This window comes from Gobius niger (genome assembly GCF_951799975.1).
Source record: "Gobius niger genome assembly, chromosome: 15".
NCBI lineage: Eukaryota > Metazoa > Chordata > Actinopteri > Gobiiformes > Gobiidae > Gobius > Gobius niger.
Genome location: NC_136866.1, coordinates 22,139,189 through 22,155,230, shown reverse-complemented (window position 1 = coordinate 22,155,230; position 16,042 = coordinate 22,139,189). Strand labels below are relative to the sequence as shown.

The window sequence follows — 16,042 nt, the reverse complement described above, 5'->3', positions numbered from 1 at the left end:
TGAGCGCCACTATCAGTCTCGTGCGATTTCTGCTGTAGATATACAGTATGGCTAGACACTGTTTCCTCTTCCCCAGTTTGGTCAAGAGCGCGGAGCATACTTCGCGCACGGGTCCTCGTGAATATGCAAACGAAGGCAGTGCGCAAAATTTGAGGCAGGGAAATGTCGCATTTATCTCGACTGTGTGAAGTAAAACTGCGTAAGAAATGAATACGTGGGAGAAGCAGATGCAAACCTTCACGCAGAACAATATAATGCAGTTTGTGAACCAATGTGGTGTTTTAAACGTTTACAAAAATGTATATCTGGCTCATTTACAAAGGTAAAATAATTTTATTTTTTTATTTTTTTATGGTGTACGCTTTTATAAAGAAAGTGCACGTTACCTGCGACCTTGTTTCCCTTGGCTCGACCTGCAGTTCACAACCGCTGTCCAAACAAAAGGCTCCACAAATGAAAAAGGCTCCACGAGTCTGTCCCACGTCCGTCCTTTTAAAGTCCTTAATCCTTACGAAATCCGCGAGGACGGCGTGTTGATGATGGCTTACATGAGGAGGCACGAGCCGTATGTTCACTGTTCACCTGCCGCTCGTCCCCGTGCGTCTCCAAAGTGCGCGCGTGTTTTCCTACTGGATCAAAATCCTCTGCTTTGAAGAGTCAATGATAAAAACCTCATAGTCCTCTGACAAACAGCTGCTGAGCTGTTTCCTGTTAGTTTCCATCCCCGATTTGACTGTGGCCTGTGGGCTGCGTCCTGCAGCAGGTGACGCTCCTTGGACCAGCGCGTGGAGACCGCTGGATGAGCGCGTGGAGGGCACCGAGTTGTTAATTAGTTTTTTCAATCAAATCACAGGCAGTATCTATAGGCTATTTCTTTAAAGCCAAGAGTAGGCTATTTATTTGCGATAATGATAATTCGTTTTTTTTTTATTAAAAAGTGATAATTAGCCTATTGATTGTGGACGTCTGTCCTTTATTCGTCATCACTTGTAAATGTTCCCTCGAAGGTGCTCTGTCAGGAATAAGTCAGACAGAAGCTGGTCACTTCCCCGGAGCAGGGCCTGAGCTCAGGGTCTTGTCGAGCTTGGTGCGTAAAAGCAGTGGTGCGCTAATGCCTCCAGCCATGTGTGGGGCGGCCAACATCGCGCACCGCAGGCCAGTTTATTTATTGATTTTTTTCCCCACAAAAACGAACACTAAGTCGCTCAACTAAACAGGCCCATTTTAATTTTACACCAGTTTCAATTGTAAACGCGCTGATCCGTCCGAGCCCGAAAATAAGTTATTTCTAGTCCGCCCCACTGTCCGTAATCAGTGTCTGTGGCCCGTGAAACACTCGCTCACCAGCCTCTCCCCAGCCGCTCACCATTCGCTTTCTTCCTTGCACCACTCGCATTTGAACACTATCCAAAATCAACCGCATCCAGTCGCAGCCCGTACTCTATTGTGATCGTGACAGCGATTTCTTAAAAGTCTACTTTGCGATCGTTGCGGCTGATGGCAACTTCAAATTTTGGCGCAGAACAAATGGGGGACAAACTCGCTGCGGTCAATGCGCCAATTGTGACAGGCCCTTAAGATACAGTATATACACTGTCTGAAAAAAGTCACACACTCCAATATTTGCTTGGCGCGCCCTTTGCTTCGATAACAGCACACATTCGCTGTGGCTAAGCTTCTGCAATGTCAAAAGATCCAGATTTTGTATGGATGATGGGAGAGTGTGACCACAACGCAAAGTCTTCTCCGGTACATCCCAACGATTCTCACTAGGGTTAAGATCTGGACTCTGTGGCAAATCCATGTGTGGAAATGACGTCTCCAGCTCCCTGAACCACTGAATCCTGACATTGTCATCTTGGAATATGCCAGTGCCATCAGGGAAGAAGAAATTATGGAAAACCTGGTCATTCAGGATGTTCAGGTAGTCAGCTGATCTCATTCTCTGTCCAATAGGAGGCTTTTTTCCTTTTGGTCAGGCAGTGTATTCGCTAGTTTCCACTTTTACAGACATCGCAGCTTAACTCACCCCATCTGCCCGATGCTGATCCTAACACTGTAACATCAAACACAAAATGAATGCATGAATGCTATTGCTCGGACATTTGTGTCCATAATGTCGATGTAAAGTATGCTGGTAATGAGCTGTTGTTTCCATTCACACAGAAAGCCCAATTAGAGGGATGACACATGACCCCACTAACTTCCAACTGGATTCCTTTTTCTTGTTTTTGCAACAGTCGTGAAAGAAAAAAGAGTGAGCTTTAGCAAGCACTCGTTGCAATCACAGATGATTCTGACATTTTTCATAACAGGTTGCATTCATGGCGCTTTAATAATGCTACTCTCTCAGAAGAATGTCTCTTTTGGTGAGGGCTGTAATTTAAAATCTGAACAAAATCCACAAATGTTGAAGCTAGTCGATGTTTACTCATAATTGGATCCTTTGTATTGTATTACAATGTCAATGTCAATTTTATTTATAAAGCACATTTAAAAACAACCATAGTCGACCAAAGTGCTGTACAAGAACAGTAACAATATGTACAATAAACACAATATAACTTAAACACAGGTCATATAAAGGCACAAACTGTGTCTGGTCTACATGGAACCGAAGGCCAAAGCAAAAAGATGAGTTTTTACTTTGGTTTTAAACTCCTCTACAGACTGAGCCGAGCGCACATGTAGAGGAAGGCTGTTCCAAAGTTTAGGGAGCGCCACTGAGAAGGCTCGGTCACCTCTGGACACACGCTTGGATTTAGGAACAGACAAAAGGAGCTGGTCTGCAGACCTCAGAGCTCTGGAAGGACAGTAGAGCTGCAGCAGTTCTGACAGATACTGAGGAGCCAGTGAATTTAGGCATTTAAAAACAATCAGCAGAATTTTAAACTTGATTCGAAAGGGAACTGGTAGCCAATGTAAAGAGGACAGAATGGGAGTGATGTGCTGTGCTCCCATTTTCTTGTGCCGGTCAGCAGGCGGGCTGCGGCATTTTGGACTCCCTGCAGGCGCTGGAGGGATTTAAGGTCCAGCCCTGTGTAAAGGGAGTTACAATAATCCAACCTTGAAGTGATGAAGGCGTGGATCGCCTTCTCTAAATCTTTTTGTGGCAAGTAGGCCTTAATTTTCGCAAGAAGTCTTAGTTGGAAGTAGCTGACTTTTACAACTGATCCAATGTGTTTTTCAAATTTGAAACAAGTATCAAAAGTCACCCCAAGATTTTTAACAGTGGGGCGGATAAAGGAAACAAGAGGACCAATAACACTGTCGGTCTTTAGGTTTGACAGGGGGTTGCAACTTCCGAATACTGCAATCTCTGTTTTGGTTTTGTTCAAAGACAGGAAATTTGAATTTAGCCAAGACTGGACATCACTCAGGCAGTTTGTCAAGGTTATTAAGGAGGTTTTACTGGTGTCGACTGTAATTGGCAAATATATTTGAATATCATCTGCAAAGCAGTGATAGGAAACATTATGCTTTTGGAAAATAGAACCCAGTGGCAACATATATAAGGCAAAGAGGATTGGACCCAAAATGGATCCCTGAGCGACCCCACAGCTAAGGGGGGACACAGTGGACGAGAACTCTCCCAAGTGCACAGAGAACATTCTGCCAGAAAGGTACGAGCGAAACCACTGGAGGGCTGTACCCTTGATGCCTACGCACAACTCCAGACGAGATAAAAGTATTTCGTGGTCAACAGTGTCAAATGCAGCGGTAAGGTCAAGAAGAACAAGAACTGCTGATTTACCACTGTCCACTGCTAAAAGCAGATAATTAAAAACCTTTAAAAGGGCAGTTTCAGTACTGTGTTGTGGTTTAAAACAGGACTGAAATTTCTCCCCAATCCCATTAAAATCAAGATATGACTGAAGTTGAATATAAACAACTTTCTCCAAGACCTTTGACAAATAGGTGAGTTTAGAAATAGGCCTAAAATTAGACAAAGCATTGGGGTCAAAATTATGTTTTTTGAGTAGCGGCTGAACAACTGCATGTTTGAATACAGCAGGGACCGAACCGGTCATCAACGAAGAATTAATTATTTTCACAATACAAGGTCCAATTACTTCAATAACCTCCTTTAAAAGATGAGGTTGGATAGTGTCCATAGGACAGGAGGAAGGTCTCAGTTGTTCAACAGAAGGTACAACAGGGCTCACATGGATTTAAAAGAGAATCAAGAGTGTTAAAAAGGAACTGAGGTTCCTTTTAACACTCAATAACATTCTGAGCTTCGGCTTAAAGAGTAACTAAACACCAAATCCACTTTTTTTTGCTGATAAACGGTCTAAATGGTTGTTGAATAGAGTTAGCTACATGTCCCAGTCAATATGTTGACATTTGGTGCAAACTTGTTCAAAATCTCACTTTTGTGTCTAAAACCGCATGGTTCGCGCCCCCTACTGGTTTCACGCAGCAACTACATTTGATATTTTGTGGTTGGAGGAGAGTGTGTCCACGGCGTCCAGAAAACGTCATCAGTTCTGCCCGTGGTTCTGCCTCTGTGCCTCTGTGGCCCCGCCCACACACGCCTCCGCCTCCGTCACGTAGCAACCAGGACACGCGTCGCGCAGTCAAACCAGTAGATGGCGCCCCTGCGATGCTCACACTTCGGCTGAGGTGGTGCAGAGAAATAAATCCCTTAGAAAAGCTACTGTGCGATGCTCTCTCTCTGTTCACAGTCACTGACAGCGAGCGAGTAGATCTTTTTTTTTTTTTTCGTAGGATAGTTGCTACTAGTGATGCGCGGGTTGCGGTTTCCACCGTTGTCTTTACAGCAGGTTTTTGGCGTAAATATACGTCGGATTTTCATAAAACAAGCAGCGTTTTGCAGCTCGTGATCCAGAGAACGCTTTTGTGGAGCTCATGTCTCCTATTTTCCACCGTATGTGCGACTGTGTGTGACTTCGGTTAGGCCGACCTCTGCTCTCTTCCTCTCTCCCTCTTGCCCAGCGCTCTTCGGAGGGAGAGAGAAAGCGAGAGCGCGCGATGACACGCCGGTGCTGTTCATACGGATCATATTTGTAATGCGTAATATTTAATGGTTGCGGGTACGGGGCGGGGCGGGTTGTAAAAATAGAACAACGTTGCGGAGCGGGCTGGGTCGGTTTAGAACCTGCTCCAAATGCGGGACCCGCGGGTTGAAAAAAAACCCTGACCCGCATCACTAGTTGCTACATCAAGCAATCACAAGTCATGAGAGTGCACCAACTCTCCTACGAAAAAATCAACCTTGCGCACAGTGGTGACAGCGGTAACAGCCGTCTGTCAGATCGAGGGGCTTGGTCTGAGACTGTCAACAGAGCAGACCCCGCCCACACACTCACCCCCCTCGTCTCCCCCAAAGCCTCCGAGACCACCCCTTTCTCAGCACTTTTTGACTTGTGTTTGTGGGTGGGGAAAGGCTCTGCCACGCCCGTTGAGTTGCACTTTAAGCTAAGGCTTAAGGCTGGGTTTGCTCTGGATCAGTCAGGAGCAGCAATGGGCCATAGGGCTAGCAGGGCCTTCTCTGCTAGCCCTGGCCAAATGAAGAATGAAGAAGTGTAAAATGTCTTAATAGTATATTTAATTTGTAATTTATTCATATATCATACAGTTGAGTTGCTTATATTGGAATTGTTGAGGTGTAACTGTAGTTTCCTACTCAAAAAGGGCCTTAAACATCTCTGGTGAGCTGTTCCGCCTCAGACCTCAGAGATACCCCTGTGTTGTCAGGCCGCACACATGATTTGACATGACTGAGCGTCCACAGGCCCTGCTGTGTCTCTGGGAAAACCGCTAATGTAACTGCGGATGGGCAAGACGTTCCAGCCAATCAGAACAAGTGCAGCTCAACTCAACCAGATGAACAAAACATTTCAGCCAAAATTAAGTGGATTTATTAAATGCAGATATTTGGCGCCATTTCCTCATGAAGAACTTCAGTAGCAAAGCAGTGGGAATGACAGCGGGACGCAGATGCTTGGTTTCCTGGACAGGAGAAGAGTTTGCTCTTGTTTGGAGGCGGAAAAACGCAAAAAAGCTGTTTTATCTATACGCCTATTGTCGATCAGTTTATATGCGTTTGAGTGAGTGAACCCAAGTTACCACTGAAGGCCCTGAGTGGTGTTCCAGCGCCCCCCAAATACATTAAAAATCAACATTTGACAAGATCTCACATAAAGGTAAATGGTCTCAACTCATATAATGATGCTTTTCTACCTACATCAGGCACTCAAAGTGCTTTACAGCAAGGAACCAGTCACTCGTTCACACTCTCATTCATATACCAATGCACGTAGACACTGGAGGCAATGTGGGTGAAGTGTCTTGCCCAAGGACACAACAACAGTGTGCACATTCAGGTGGGATTCAAACCCCATTATCCTGACAAATGCCGGATATATTTTCTATTAAATAAAGTTTCAAAGACATATAGAGGAGCAAAGTGGTTCAACAGCCCATAAATACTTAAGAAATCGACATTTCTCTTTACATAGCAGTGTTTTTTATTACCAGATTTGTTTCAGTGCCATAAAAATATTAAAAGTCACTTGTATATAAAGTCACTTGTTCTTAACTAAATTCACACAACTTTAGCTTCATAAGTGGCATCTGTTGCGTGCAATAACAAATATCCAAAACGATTTTGAAAAAAATTCAAAACGGAGATATCTGCTTTTGCAAATGAACTCTTCAGTTGTAACCTGGATACTGTGTTGGCTTCATGCTACGTGTTAACGTTAGCGACAAGTGCAGTTTTTCGCTTTTACTGAACAATTTGCTGTGAAAAAACTTCCATATGGACCTGATTTTGGCTTGACTTTATTTATACTCTGACAAAAAAGGGTGAAAAACTGTGATCTGTTAGACCACACCCCCTTGTATAACACGTTGCCGTCTGTATCTATACAGGGCCTATATATGTGAAACAACTATATATATGAAAAGTCAGTCCAATGGATTATAAGAGCGTGTGACCTGTTGATGGGGGGGCAGGCAGTGTATAAATGACCAGGTTTGGATTCTCCAACCAGCTGAAGGAGAGGGACATCATTGCATTCTACATTCAGAAAACAACTTATAGAAATTCGATGGAGCATGCCGTCCTCTGTGCATTTCCCAACAGTGCTGGGCATACAAACCAAGTCCACGGAGACCGATTTATTTATTTTCTTTCCCGACCAGCCGCCAATCTTTAATCACATGTGTCGGGAGGCTTTGTTTACATGTCAACATAAAGCCTTTCAGAGACCTGTCCTGAGTCCCATATGGATCAAATCGAATTATTTGCTTCATCTCTTTGACAAGCCTCTGTGGCCCGCCGTAATGATTCCACTGTTCAATTCACTCTGGTTATGATCAAGCCATGAAAAATGCTTATTACGAAGCTGTCAGACGGAAGAGAACAAAGGAATAAAGGAGCATACAGTCTTGAGCGCTGAGACGCATCAAGATCAAAAGCGTCACATGGCCTGTATTGGTATGTGATTTCTTCTGCACCTTTTATTACGGGGCAAACTCTCAACATCAGTGCATCATCTGATGGAGAAAGGGGGCAGATGATAATCCTGTAGTAGCTATTTTTGCAAAATGCCCCCGACATCTGCATTCATCTAGAAACTGAAAGTCACCAGCAGACTCTTCCTCTCACTCAAATGCTGACAATTTCCCATCACATTGTTTTTCTATGGAGGTGATTGAAAGCAACTTTGTGACTTCTCCAATCACTTCATCATTGGTTGGGTCGCACTCGTCGCCTTCACACAAGCGGTGTTAAGTCAAGTGTCTCATCAGAGTGTCAATCTGCATCAACCTTTTTCTCTTTAAACAGCCCCTCCGCCACCTCCATCACCGACACCTGTTTTCAAGGGCTTTTAACCAAACGCTATATTTAGAAAAACTTCTAGTGGCTGATGAAACGATTATAGCACTCATGCCTCGCAGTGAGAAGGTTCGATTCTCGTCAAGGTGGTGCCTGGGTGGAGTTTGCCTGTTCTCCCTGTGTTTCCTCTGGGACCCTCCACTGAAAATGAGATTCTGGAACCTCAGTGGAACTTTCCTGGCTGAATGAAGGACAAATAGGTCCTTATGTGCGAAATACGATACCAATTAACAACATGACGATGGTGAACATGTGAAGTGCGACAAAACATTTTTCAAAACTTAATATTTAATCAGCAGGACTACAGATGGAAAGTAGCAGGGTGCTAAATCTGGTGCAGTCATCTTTTTTCTCTTAATGTAACTGCCCATTGTCCTTCAAATGAAATAAATAAACTAAACTAGCCGCTCTAAAAGTGCATAATCTCCCAGAAAACGAGTCACGCCTGCAAAATCCCCGATTGATTTCAGTGCTAATGCTATTGGCACTGAAATATCACTGAAATACGGAAATACCAGGACTCATTAGTCAAACCTTGAATAATAGTGTGAAAATGTCACATTTTAAACTAAATTTGCATCTAAGATAGTCCCAGGTTTAACCAGTTACCTGCCATCCCCGGCAAGCTGTGTTTTACTCACACAGATCTTACACATATTTTAAGAAACTTCAAGTTCTTAGCTTTCAAATGAGGCACTGCACTGACCTACCACCTCAAACAAAAATGTGTCAAAAAAGCAACAAAAAAGCTTCAAAAACACAACAAAATGTGACAGTAATGTAACGATGACTCGACAAAAGAGTTTAGATCAGTTTTGCAGGGCTTAGCTTTCAAATGAGGAGTTTCTCTGGCCAATAGCTTTAAGATTTGGGCAATACCGAACTGGAGAAAATGCCCTTGGTTAAGGTGGGAGTTAAGAGATTAATTTCCAGACTGTGAGGACCATTGTGTGTAGCGTTTGTTGGCCCTGTGTCTACAGAAGTTTCCCCTGGTGCTCTTGTTTGTTTTAACCACCATCCTAAAAACACACACAATAATAATAAACAAATCCACCAGAGAGATGAATATTCCTAGCCATGAACCTACAGGGACAATAAAGTGTACGTTACAAAGACAACATTCTCACTTTGTCCAGATGCGACGTGGTGAAGACCGTCCACCTCAGAAATAAACATCTGCTTAACATGGAGAATAAAGTTAGAAGAAGTTCGAGTTCATAAAAATACTTGAAATTCTACTGCTAAATTCTGCAGGTCATTATATGCACTTAATGTTATTACCATGACAGTATTGAGTACTAAAAGTTGTCAAACATGCTCATAAACTCATCTCTGCAAGAATCAGGATGTTAGAAAAGCAAACAAAACAAATCAGATACAGAAGCATTAATGCAATGAGTACTTTCCTGTTTGAGTTGAATTCAGTTTTACAACAAAGATTTTATGGCTCCAGATACTGAGTTATATTTCAGACAGATCATAGATGATAATATTTCTTTGTTCTTGTCAGCCCGAAGCACCGATGAGCCCCACTGACTCCCAGACCCACTGGGCTATGATCTAATAACACAAGCCACATGTTTCCAATAAAAACTTAGACTGCAAAAATATTCCCAAGAAGTTCAAATGGTCGAGATAAGGTCAAACATTTGCAAACATATAGGAATAACATCACTAATCCCGCCATGGGATCACATTGATCTCATTAGGAACACATGCAATGCAATAACTGACAACTAAATGAATAAATAAATAGATTCAGAAGGCAATAAAGGAAGCTGAAATCATGTTTATGTGACAGATTGTTTCTCCAAACAATAGTAGAGCTGCAGGTTTTGAAAAGTAAGTGGATAAGGAAGCCTGGCCTTTTCTCCCAGCTGAGGATTATACAATAACACACAGATATCCCTCCATGGTTGACAATGTATTTTAATCTATTTAAAACATGTTCCTATGACCAACACATGATATTATTGTATAGTGGGTGATCAAAGAATGGATTTGCATGAGACCCTAACCCAGGGGTGTCAAACTCATTTTGGGTCGCGGGCCGAAATTCAGCTCCCATGGCGGGTCGTGGGTCACATATAATAGAGAAAATGTTTCCAATAAATGAATAATAATAAGCTGTGATTTGATCAAAGCCCTAACTTGACTGTAGCTTCATCAATGACAACGGCTTACACTTCTATTGCACTTTACAAGCCTGTGTCACAAGTTCCTGAAAGTGCAGTAGTCATTATTCATTCACTTGGTGGTGGTAAACTTTTATTGAAGCCACAGCCGCCTTGGGGCAGACTGTCCATTTACCACATGGCTATATAATGTGTTGTTCATATCCTGAGCTCTTATTATGTCAGTGCCCTCTGCTGGACACGTGTGGAACTCTATCCTTTTTTTTTATTTAATGCCCCCTAGTGGCTAGAATGAGCATTCTGGTTATTCTTTAAAAATTCATAACTCCGCACAGGAATGGGCTAGAGACTTACTTTTTTTTTTGACATACTCTGGAATTTATGCTCTACAGGGCAGGGGCCGGTTTAAATCATCTCGCGGGCTGGATCAGGCCCGCGGGCCGTATGTTTGACACCCCTGCCCTAACCTGTTTAAATCTCAAATTCTGCTGACTTTAGTCTCATCTCCATGGAGACGAGCTGGAGACGTACCCGCTCCTGATAAAGCTACAGTCATGCACATGTTTGTTTGTGCATTTGAGATATTTTTCAATGATGAAAATATTTGTCATAAAATAAATACTTGTAGTTCAGTTTTTTTTATTAGGTAACATTATACAGGGTGTGGCTTTAAAGGCACACTGCATAACATTTTGGACTGTACTGTTGCCATCAGTACAAATGATGCTCCTAATGACCAGCTTGACACAGAAAATGCTGTTGGGTAATCAAAGATTGGATTTGGATGAGGACCTAACCATCTTAAGTCAACATCTCCATGGAGACGAGCTCGAGACGTATCCACTCTCTGTAAAGTTTTTTAAATATTGTTTAATTTTGATCAACATTTTTAATGAATTTTGGACCACTAAACTACAGTATGACTAGTTGAATGTGTTTTTGGAGTTATACCTGTAGATAATAAAGAGGCCAGCGATGTATGCGGTTTCAGTAAGGATCCCTGTTCAAGCTGCAGCCACAGAGGAGCAGTATAAAGTGATTCATTCTCAGGAGAGCCCTCCTGCCAGTAGAGCAGTGCTCTGATATTGGCAGCCCAGTAGTAATGTTGGCATACTGGAAGACCCAAACCACCTTCGCGAGTTGATCTATACAGATGTTGCTTGGAGATTCTATGTTTTTTATAACCCCATATGAAATCTAAAATTATACCCTGTAGTTTCTTGAAGAAACCCTGTGCAATAAATATTGGTAAGTTTTGGAATAGATACAACAGTTTGGGTAGGACTATCATCTTAATAGCATTAGCTCTTCCAATCATTGAAAGCGGTAGAGTCCTCCAGTATTCTATGTTACATTTTAACACTTCCACACATTCCACAAAATTTAGTTTGAACAAAGACTCTATATCTTTGGATGTTTTCAGACCCAAATATGTAATATAATTTTGTGCAATCTTGAGTGGACAGTTGGACAATATTCTATCCTCACCAAGAAACATTAATTCACTTTTTGTCCAATTGATATTAAAGCCAGAGATCCCTCCAAATATGGTCATAAACTGCAAAAGACACGGAAATTGCTTCCTCTAGGTTGCTCAGGGTGATAAGCATATCATCAGCGTATAGTGGTGCAAGACATTCACATGGACCCATGTGTATACCATGTATTGAAGGATGATTCTTTATCCCTATTGCAAGAGGCTCAATTGCTAAATTGAATAATAATGATGACAGACAGTCCCCTTGTCGTACCCCACGGTGCAATTTAAATGGTGCTGAATAAGTGTTGTTTGTTATGATAGAAGATTTCGGAGCTGCATAGATTGTCTTGACCCAATTTATAAAAATTGAACCAAAACCAAATCTGGACAGCACTTCGAGCAAATATGGCCATTTGATGGAGTCACACTCTCTGTAAAGCTAGTCACATTTTAGGAGAAAACAGCAAAAGCACATGTTTGTTTGTACTTTTTTGAGGTATTTTTCAATTATGAAAATATCTGTCATAAAATAAATGTTTGTATTTCAATTTTATTTATTGGTAAAATTCTACGCGGTGTTGCTTAAAGTACAAGCATTGATGAATGTTCCAGAGTTATCTTCTGAACTCTGTAGTTGAAGTGTACACAGACATTTAAATTCAAGCTTTTTCAATAGAAGATTGAAGAAGAAATGAAGAAGAAAGATGAAGCTGTTGCTGGTTTTCATTAGTCGACAAAAATATAGATTTTGATCATAGTTTTAGTTCCGATTAAAGTGAAATTGAAGTGTTTTCTTCTTGCTTTATTACGCTCCCTTTTGCTTATTTCAGCAACTAATCAGAATCTCTCTTTGTAATCTTACGGACTATCACTTCAACTAGATTCTATTTAGTTTTTGTCTAATTGTGAATTAGTTTGATGAAAATGAGTGATGTATATGCCATTACTCATTATGGCAGTGGGCAGAAGGTGGACAATGTAATGTGAAGTGCTTTGGATATGGTGCTACATAACTGCCAGGCATTATTAACTGAACTAAAAGGTTTCCTTCTCCTCTTGCCTGTAAAAAAGTACAATAGGTTTCCCTCTGGGGCCAGGACTTCCCTGACAAAGTGATTATTAATCTCAGCCGGACTATTCTGGTTAAATATAGGTTTAAAAAAAGACATGTACATGCAATTGTGTCTAACAATTACATATCCATAATGTCTTAATGCAGCGGTTCACAAATGTTTCACACCAAGTACCAGGACTAAACCAGGCATCGTCCTAAATTTGACTGAATTCTGTTTTTGGAGAGAGCCTTTAAAGCAATATCTAATTGTATTTTCATGATATCATTCTTGCTGTCATTATTTTTTACATTGTGCACAGTCAGATTAAGACACTGACTGAAACACTGACTTTTTTTCTCACACACACAAGACATGAAGGAACATAATGAGACAGAAAACATGCTGCCAATACTGCCTCCTTTTCCTATTAATGTACATCTCCAGTGCCTTGTAAACTTACTCCAATGGAAGTGGCAAATGGAATAGTAAACCTAGTGATGTGAGGGACGCACTTTTGCGTAGCTTAAACCAAGAATGGTGCGTCTATTTTTTGTGGATCAGTCAAGGCCACAGATGGCAATGGATGCATCCAGTTTTGGCCTTGTTATTTTTGAAGTTAAGGTCACAGTGTTTAGCACACTCCCATACATTCACTCCTTTTATGACCATTATGAGCTAATGAAAACATACTCATCTTTGAAGCGTTTGGCCCTTCCTACTCCGATGTATAGGCATTGCATTGTGGCTCACACTCACATTTGATGAGTCCACAGCGCTGTGATTACTAATGAGTCTGCAAACTTTGATTTCTGCTCATTGGCAGTCATTTAAGTACCCGTCTTAACCACGGCTTATGAGAGCAACCAGAGGTGAGAAAGAACAATACCACAGAGGACTGAGAAAACAATCAGCAGACTAACAAATAGAAAAAGGCTGCCTCACCTGGATAGTTAAAGTGTTCTCCATAAGACCTGGGGAGTATTACTCTCTCGATCCCCTAAATGACTGCAGCTTTTGCAATTTACTCAGCCCAAACAACGTGTATGGGGTGGGGCATTCAATTACACAATGAAGATCACTCAAACTTGGCTGTAAATACTGTTTAAGTGGTGCTAGCCCGCAGTTAGCTTTGCCCATTGGCCTGCTAGCTTCTTCTTCGTGATTCTATTAGTGTGTGTTGCGCCTCCGATCCGGTGCAGGCAAACCTGCAAGTGTGGTTTTCTGGCTAGAGACACCAGGGGGAGATGAAAGACCCCTCAATCATCCCATTAACACCTACATTACCCCCAGAGGGACTATGAAAAGGATTTATTAAGATAAACTAGTTACTTCCGCTTTAATCCCCACTTAACCAAGCACATTTCCCCCAGTTCCGCATAACCAAAATCTAAAAGCTTCTCAACTATAGAGATTACAGCCAATAGGTCAGAGTGCCTTGTTTGAAAGCTAAGACATACAGAACTGATCTCAAATTTTCCTCGTTGCTGCAATTGTCATTACTTTTTCACAGGGTTTTTTTGTCATTTCTTTGTTGCTTTATGTCATGTTCCTGATGCTTTTTATCGCTTTTTTTTTTTACTATTCTAATGCATTTGTCACTTCACATTTTTGTCACTTTTTCATTGCTGTTTTGTTGTTGCGTTTTCAGATTCAGATTTCATGCTTGTTTTCGTCTAGTTTGGGCGCTATTTACATGCTTTTTTCAAGAAGATTTGAGTGAGGCCAAACTGGAGAACATGCCAACACAAATTCAGTTCCGAACACAAGGGGAAAAAACAATAACTTTTTGCTGGGCCCATTATGCAAATGTCTTAAGTTTCGTAGCGCGCACGTAAAGCTGACCGGTATTATGTCATTGTGCGCCAGCGGGACTGTTTCCTAACAAGGTCACTGGGCATCCCTTATGGGACACGCGCAACGTTTCTGATGGAGAAAAAGAAGATTCACTCGTGAGACGCATGCAAACAGTGGCACGGCTACACCTGACCAGGTCTGTGCGCGCGTGGAAATCTGTGCCGGTCAATTTCACGCTGAGCTGACCCAAAGCCTCTATCTCCCAATTGGCCAAACTCCGCTATGTTCTGGGAGATCCCCTGGCCAATTAAGAGAAAAGTGTCCAACAAGGTCCAGATAACAAGGGATACAGTTAAAACGCGTATTTTGTGCAGTTACGCTTTCTGTTTTCAAGTTTTTCTTAAGCCCATTACAAAGCTTAAGAACAACTGTAGTATTGAACAACTCTTCAGTATTACAAACAGCTTTGAGAGAATGAACACACATGAATCGTGAATCTACAAATCCAATCCATTTCCAGTGTATCGTCATTATAATTAGTTGAATTCCCGACGCGCTATTGTGCCATCTTTACGCATGTGCGCAACTCCTCGTTCAACATGTTCTTGTTCTTGTTCCAGCTTAAGGTTCGCAAAGTGGGGGAAAAAAAAAAAAGGTTGTAAAATAGTTTGAGTTGGATTTTTACTCACCCACAACGAACAGAAAGCATCCCGTACCAATATCCAACCCGGGAGATAGTGAAGACGCGTAGATGTCCATTTAGAAGCGCGGTGCGTAACGGAGCGGCGAAAAGGCTCTTCCTTCATTAGATGAGATACAGAGGTAGTGGTCCGCTATCAGATCCATATGCTCGCGCTGAGAGGAGTACTGACGCCGAAGAGAGACGCGCGCACTCTTAAGGGCGCATGCACAAGCTCTTCAGGGCGCGCGGGCAACACAGAGACGTCTCGAGCTATTGAGGGGCGTGTGCAGACTTTTTTCCACCGCGGAGCACTTTGATGTGGTTAGTATTTTCCACAATAGTTATTATAATTGAAGAAAAATGAAATACAATTTTGTTGGAATTGTTATTGATCCTGCAGACTGCTTTAGGTTTCATGGGTTTGTGCCTGCCTGTACCAAAAATCTGTAGGTCTTGTTTTGAAGTGTAATTATACAGAATAAAGCGTCAGCGGACGACTGAGAGCCTACAGAGCCTACACAGACACGCAGTCATCTAACTAGCATCATCATATTGTAAAATTTTATGATGACTCTGCTTTTGAGTCTCCTGACGGCAGCCTCTACCTCGGTTGGTAACATTGTGGGTGTCCAATTGGTGCAATGAGCACTCCTGCAGATAATCACCAAACAGACTGTGAAGATGGTCATAGACACTGGATCAGTTGGAGATCACAGTCCGGTGACCATTAACAACTGCTGCATCCAACAGGGCTCTTCTATTAAGTGCTTTGGATCATGGACAATGACTTGGGCTGGAAAACACAGTTCACCAGCCTCTGTGCAAAGGTTCACCATTTCGCACACAAGGCAACTCAATGGGCCAGTAGAGTATCACATGCCGGTTTGGGGTGAAATCTAAATCCCAGAAGAATCCACTATATCTGACTCCACGCAAAAACTCTGACTTATGTACTCTGAAGGAAGACACAGGCCATTTCTGTGCAAGCATAATAGGTATAAGAACTCATCCTATCTCTGTGAAACT

The 16,042-nt window shown here is 42.1% G+C and overlaps 1 protein-coding gene across 1 annotated transcript in view; it reads right to left on the bottom strand.

The window, feature by feature from the left end:
• Positions 1 to 15,214, bottom strand: part of opn8b (opsin 8, group member b) — a 38,749-nt gene extending 23,535 nt beyond the window's left edge. Inside the window, exon 1 of the mRNA XM_079572808.1 lies at positions 15,024 to 15,214. Coding sequence (XP_079428934.1) covers positions 15,024 to 15,093 — 70 coding nt within the window. The 5' untranslated portion in view covers positions 15,094 to 15,214. The remainder of the gene's footprint in view (positions 1 to 15,023) is intronic.
• Between the last annotated feature and the right edge of the window lie 828 nt (positions 15,215 to 16,042).